Source organism: Engraulis encrasicolus, chromosome 5, assembly GCF_034702125.1.
Source record: "Engraulis encrasicolus isolate BLACKSEA-1 chromosome 5, IST_EnEncr_1.0, whole genome shotgun sequence".
Classification (NCBI taxonomy): Eukaryota; Metazoa; Chordata; class Actinopteri; order Clupeiformes; family Engraulidae; genus Engraulis; species Engraulis encrasicolus.
In genome coordinates, this window is record NC_085861.1 from 46,693,722 (window position 1) to 46,700,775 (window position 7,054).

The following is a 7,054-nucleotide window of genomic DNA, read 5'->3' on the forward strand; positions in this document are numbered from 1 at the left end:
ATCTCATACCCAGTGTGCGGACCACTTTATCTCACAATTGGCCTTGGCCATGGCTCAAATGGCTAAGGAACCATACTGTTATGCCGGGGACTCGGGTTCGAATCAGGTCAGTTCCCAGCCCTCCTTCCTCTCTGTCTCCCACTTGCTGCTAGTCACCATCTCACACTGTCCTATCAAATTAAGTCATAAAATGCCCCTAAAGAATCCCAATTGGAAAAAAGAAAAGGCTCACCCCAAGTCCTTCAGACGAGCAGTAACTTCTTAATGAGCAAAAGTTCCAGTCGTGAGGCTATTCTGAGTGGCCCATGGAATGGATGGCGGAACACAAAAAAGACATGCAAAGACTTGGCCGCCATAAAACTGGGCTCTGTCCATCTTTCCAGCGGTACCCCGTAGTCATTTTCAAACCAAGCATGACTACGCATCACCACAGGGGGAGTACTAGTAACCGCTATGATTCAATACGGTCAAATTATCCATGCGGGCTCCGACCAAAGACACATTTTTCCAGTGTGAGGTCTCAGATGGGTGCCAATCAAGCAAATGAGTGGTGAAATAGTGAGTGCAGCTGGTAAGAGAATCAGGACAACTAAATAGATGTCATTACGCATGTAAAAAATGCAGTGTTAATTCAACACTTAGTAGTAGTACTCTAGGACCTAATGCACTCTAGCAGATGTTAAAGGAGCACTATGTAGGATGGTGGCCAGAGTAGGTATTGCAACTGTACTGCTCATTGAAACTGTGCAAAATTCTGTATTTTCATGAATATTTACACAATAAACTAAAGTACTGTAAGTTTTGCAGCTAAAAAGGTCTGGAAATTAAAAATGGATGACATGGAGAAGATCCCCCTTTTCATTGATGAAAAGTGTAATTGTCCAAGTCATAATGACTATAGAATTTTATGGTGGGGGTAAATAGTCTTGAAAACGGTAACATTTGTAAATTGGCAGCATGAGTACTGGAAATAAACTACTAAAAATATTAAACAGTGCATCTTTAAGTGTTGAATCAACATCGGAAAATGTGCTGTCTGTGTGTGCAGTACCAACATATGAGAGCCTGCGACCTAATGAGACAATAACCACACATGAGTTCACATCTTTAGTGGGGGTCAGTCATTTGCCATGTTGGCAAATTCTACTGACTTGAAAACTCCTGCTGTCATATGGTTCACCGGAATTGGCATAGTCGGGAATGGATTTTACTCGTGTAAGCATTGGGGTGTGCAGAGAAGTGAGTGACAGAAAGCACAAACGTCTTGTGAGGTGCAAAAAATGCAATTAATTTCCACCATATGCTGATAAACAGACAGAGCTAAAAAGCTGGACAGCTGAGTGTAGCAGCATTGTCTGTGCAGTTGTGCATGAAACCACATATAACCACATAAAAATCACATAACAAAGGCATGCATATTAGAAGGCAAAATGAGAGGTGCAGGGCAGAGTAAATGTTGTGAATGAATGATGGACAGACAGAGAAGGGAAGAGAGAGAGAGAGAGAGAGAGAGAGAGAGAGAGAGAGAGAGAGAGAGAGAGAGAGAGAGAGAGAAAGAGAGAGAGAGAGCTGTAGTCAATGTGAGTGGAGGGGTCAGTCAACAACACACACCTCATGGGGACCAAACACACAGCCCGACCAGCAATGGCATCCAATCAAGATTGCCACTTAACCCTTTCATGTGGAGCCTATTATAAGCTTGTTGGTACCAAAACTGCAATAACCACGTCTTAAACTGTCACTCGCTGTACTGTATTGCTATAACAATGTTGTTGATGTAGTCAAGGTTTTTTTCTGCAATTAACAGGACCCATGGCGGCCCCAGGATGCCAGCTGCACTTAAGGACAACAAAATCGTTAAGGCTGATGAGTGCCAAAGGAGAATAAAAAAAGATTTGTCCTGGCTTGAATCACATTTCATTCAAAAGAGGAAGCTCAGGAATGAGAGGGGAAGAGGATCAGGGAATGGCATCTCTGAGATTTTAATTGGCTCACTGAGCAGGGAAACTGTCAAAATCTTTACAGTGGATATACATGTGCGTATGTGCTCTCTAGGACTCAGAATTCTTCCAGATTTATTTATTTGTATGAAGAGTAAAAAAACGACATAGCCTCACTCATGAATGATTCACGAATCATTGTCACATAATTCAGCCCTGTCATTTAATGACCGTATGTGGTAGCGACTGAACGCCAACCGCTCTGAATTCATTAAATGCCTCAACATTGATTCCCACCCGCCATCTCTGCCTTCATCTCTCCCACTCATTTTCATTGTCTCTCTCTCATTCACTCTCTCGTTCGCTCATTCTCTCTCTCTCTCTCTCTCTCTCTCTCTCTCTCTCTCTCTCTCTCTCTCAGCTGCATAAATCCTTTCGGCACTCAGCTCAACAGGTGGTGGAATGGAGGCGAAATGTGTTGCCATGGGAACACACTTGTCCTCACAGTGAGCTGGATGCAGTGATGCTAAGTGAACATGGCGGCTTCAGATGTACAGCCCCTCAGCCAATACACACACCCACAGGTACGCACGCACACACACACACACATGCACACAGACACAAACACACACACACCTGCACGCACGCACGCACACACACACATATATGCACACACGAGCACATATATGTACACACACACACACATACACACACACACACTAGAGACTTTCAAAATCAAGAAACCAGTCAAATTGATGAGTGGACAGGAGATAGCGCAGTGGTTACACCTAATCTAGGTGGAGAAATCCAATACCACACAATCACTGGGTACACAACCAGAAACCAGCCTATTCTCAAAGGAGAGATCTGACCCCTTCATCAGCGCCATAGATGTATAAGATGGCCACACGCTTCGCCCAAGGTGTGTGTGTGTGTGTGTGTGTGTGTGTGTGTGTGTGTGTGTGTGTGTGTGTGTGTGTGTGTGTGTGTGTGTGTGTGTGTGTATGTGTGTATGTGTGTGTGTGTGTGTGTGGTGATGCCAGATTGTTGGTCTACAGAGGCAAGTCAAGAGTATTGAGGTATGTGGGGGGGTTTAATCACAGACCACTTGTATTTGCATTTCAGCTTTTCCACTGATTGTTTTGAACGATTGGACGTTAATTAAAAACGGGGTCTCGTTAAACTCCAGTCTTCGGGGAGGTAAATGTATGGAGCAGAGTCACATTGGGATAGAGTGGTGTGTCTCAACCAGGGCTCTACAGCCCACCGTGGGGTGTTTGGGGGCCCTATGGGGGTGTTGAGAAGGAGACAGCTGAGAGGGGGCGGTGCTTAGTTGCCATTGTGGGGCGTCTATCTTATTTTTGAATACTAACGGGGGCGTTGGCAGGCTTATGATCAAGGGGGCCTTGGGAGGCTTATGATGAGGTCCAGGGGGCATGATGAGGTCCAGGGGCATTTGTTCAAAAAAAGGTTGAGAACCACTGGGAAAGAGGAAAAGATGGTGGGGGGATAGACTCGTGGTATGACAAAAAAAAGGCTTAGGGGACATGACAAAAAAGGTTGGGCAACACTGGTTTAACACTGGCACCCTTGGCACTGCCTGATGCAGCCTCGGCGTGAAGACTTAGAGCCCATTCCAAGTTGCCTCTCTCAGCTCATTCTCTCTCACTTCACCTCTCTTCCCCAGAGGAACTAAAGCTGCCTTGTCCCATTAGTGCCACACTCTTTCTTTTCAAAAGATGAACTTGTCATTGTCATTCAGCACTATAAACCTGAGGGCCACCAACCCTAATAGGCTCCACCTTTCAGCTTAAAATGGCTGACTTTACTAGACAGCCAAGCTGGCCAGTGCTACTTTCTGACATCTAACATTAGGCCTACTGTTCTGGCATTAACATAAAGCACTGCACAATCTGACATTATAAAAAAACAACTGGGATCAGTCTGTGTTTAGTAACTGTTAAGCCATTTAACTACACATCACCACAGATGCTGCAGAATCATGTGATCTAACTGCAGTGCTCCAATTGTAATTCTCCTGAGACATGAAACACGTGCATTTTCATCTACAAAGATTACCGTAGATAGTCAGAAAGAGGGGGTCAAGGTGGATATTTCCCTCCTGATGACTGCCATCCTATAGTAGGCTAATGCTGTGCCGCGTACAGTAAGCTATGTTGGGTTGAGGTCTGGGCTTTAGCCTATGTTTAAGGTTAGTATGTGTTTAGCAGATTTGAGAGGATTGACGGTTCATGCCGGCTAGAGATTCTCGGATTCTAGTGCGAGACGATAAGCCGAAGGTGGGACGCATCAGAGCCGCATCCGAGTCAGTCGAACACTATCGGTCAAATTTCTCCCCGTCTGTTGTATGAGGTGTAATTACGAAACACATAAAGCGTCGTAGAGGGGATCGGACTAAATACAGCAGAGAGCAGTTGGCTGTAGCGCCGCTCTGAGCTGGATCTATTGCCCCACTCACAGTGCCAAGCCACTGAACACCTGCCACGGATAGAGGAGGGAGATGCCCAGCTGTGTGCTGGAGACTGGAGAGGGAGGGGCGCGGTGGATGCGATGTGATGCGATGGGCGAGAGCATTTGGGCAACAGGATTACGGGAAGCCAGCAGCGAGTCGACTGACATTAATGGACCCAGTGACACCACCACCACTCCAATGAGTCAATATGATTCAATATAAAACCTTCCAACGATTTCCTGATCCACTTCAAAACCTTTAAGTTAATACCTGGCCAGTATGGTGATGTGTTCGAATACGCCGCCGCTCCACACACACAAAGGACAGCAAAATCATAGGCAACATATACTCATCAAAAACATGCTGACAGCTAGACGTTAAAGCATTCTCAAAGGTCCAGTGAATTCGACGAGGATAGAATGCATATATGAATGCGATTTCTACTCCATGTGGCAGTTTATTTTTCAAATAGCCTATTTAAGCTTCGGGCAATTGATGGGCCAAAACAAGACGCCAAGACGTTTGCACAAGGCAGAAAGCAGAAGCAAAAATATCGGGGGGACAAAGGGACTTTACTGACAAAAGACTCTTCCCTTCCCGTTGGGGCTGTCGACGCTTAGTTTATACATCAAACGATACAAACCCATATGCGTAAAACAGAAAGATGAATTGTCATTGCACACAAGTCTGCCTGCACCTTTCAGAAACGTTTGGGATGAAAAATATTAACACACCATTTACCGGGCACATTGCTATCCACATGAAGTAGGCTACTGCCCTCTCCATGATCAGCAACTGCTACACTGTTGCTAGGCAGTGTGCTAATAGGCAGATCAATAGACGCAAAACACAAAAATCCTTCATACCCAATGATAACAATAAACCACACGAAAATATGACCCGAATCATGTTTATTGGTGATGCAAAACGGGACAGCTCAGTTCGAGTATGACTGATGCTATGCATGCACTCCATCGGAATGCGAGGTGACAATGCAGGCACAAACCTCAGTTCTGTCACACCAACTCGACGACCTAGTCGACAGCAAACCAGCCATCAAAGGCGTTCAGAGAGCAACTCACTAGAATGATGATGACTAAATAATTATCAAAGAAACACACAACCATCCCACAATTTAGGTTCATTTTGAGGTCAGTGTATTGCAACGGACTGCGGCAATATCAACAAAACGCCAACCTACGATAGGCATAAAGAAAAAAGCTTTTCAAATCACATTTTTTTCAACAGCTACTAAAATTCGAGGAGACACCATCGTGCGTAACCAAAGTCATAATCCATCTTTTGTCCGGCTAAATCACTGCCATGTAGACGGCAGCTGGCTGTTCCAATCGGGCAGTAATCACATCGCATCACCACAGCCTTCGCCACCTCTCACTGACACGGTTTTGGTTTTGGGGCCACCGAGAACTGTGTCAGGTGGCTCCAAAACGCGTGCAACCCTCAGATGCACAGTGCGCATGATTTTGTCTTTTTGTGAACTACGAGCAAGCGGTTTCCAAATGTCCTTTAAAAATGATACAATTTGGCGATGTCGCAAAGCTAAGCCCACTTCAGGTCGTTTAACCTACATTGGACCATGCGTCTGCAGCAACAGCAGCAGCAGCAATTGCCATGAGCGACAGTAGTAACAATACCAACTTCCCCTTTCATGCATACAGATGCATTGGTGTGGTACCTCAATTGCACGATTTTGCAGTTGGGGTCAGTGAACATCTAGTGTTTTTTCCATTTCTTACCATGTGCAAACAATGGAATCATGTGCAGAGCCACGACGAGTGCCAGCAGTGGCATTCTCCAGCATCCAGTGAACATCCCCTTTCCATTCATTGTAACGACGTGTTGGCTGATCTTCGATACAATTTGTCTGAAAAATCTGAAAAGCAATCCCTTTTTGTGAGCAAGTGTCCAAAACAAGTGGTAATTCCTTCAAGTTATTTGTCAGTTGTCCGCGTTATATCCCTCCTCTGCGCTTCTCCATGGTGAGTTAGCGTATGGCTATCTTCTCCTGATATTTGTTTACCCCCGTTCCTGTTTCAAAATAACGTCAGTTGGATAGCTTTAGGGTCCCATTGCCGCGTAAAGACGGTCAGAGGGACACCGTTCACAGCCGCGACAAACTGCTTCTCTCTCTCCACATATGCCAGAGAGCGTAGCGGAGGCAGCAGCGCCGCTTGTTTTCAACCAGTCCAATTGCACTCTCCGACCATGGAACAGCAAAATCGTATTCCAGGACTGTGATACGATTCTCTCTGTTCTCACAGACTGAGATGGGAAAAGCAGTTCAGCTCCCACCGTCTCTTCACCCCTCCCCTCTTTTCGCCGTCCCCTCCCCTCCACGTTTTTCGCCCTTTCAGTAATATTCTATTCAGCTCACTCTGAAGGCCTTTTCACGTGCGAGGGCGTTTGTTTTTAAATGTATAGCAAATTAGAGAGAGGGAGGGGATACGGACAGAGAGTGAGTGACGGGTTTGACCAGTTGTTTATTACAACTTTATTAAACAATTATATTCGCTGGTGATCAATACAATTAATATTCAGTGCCCACAAACAGATCATATCAAATAGCCTAATCATTGCTTTTCTGACAAAAAATTGGACCAGCCATAAGGAAGAAATGTGT

The 7,054-nt window shown here is 45.3% G+C and overlaps 1 protein-coding gene across 5 annotated transcripts in view; it reads right to left on the reverse strand.

The window, feature by feature from the left end:
- The window catches only part of cspg5a (chondroitin sulfate proteoglycan 5a), a 71,220-nt gene extending 64,540 nt beyond the window's left edge, over window positions 1-6,680 (reverse strand). For all 5 annotated transcript variants that reach the window (XM_063199576.1, XM_063199579.1, XM_063199577.1 and 2 more), the window contains exon 1: window positions 6,171-6,680. In XM_063199576.1, coding sequence (XP_063055646.1) covers window positions 6,171-6,261 — 91 coding nt within the window. In that variant the 5' untranslated portion in view covers window positions 6,262-6,680. The remainder of the gene's footprint in view (window positions 1-6,170) is intronic.
- Window positions 6,681-7,054: the final 374 nt, after the last annotated feature.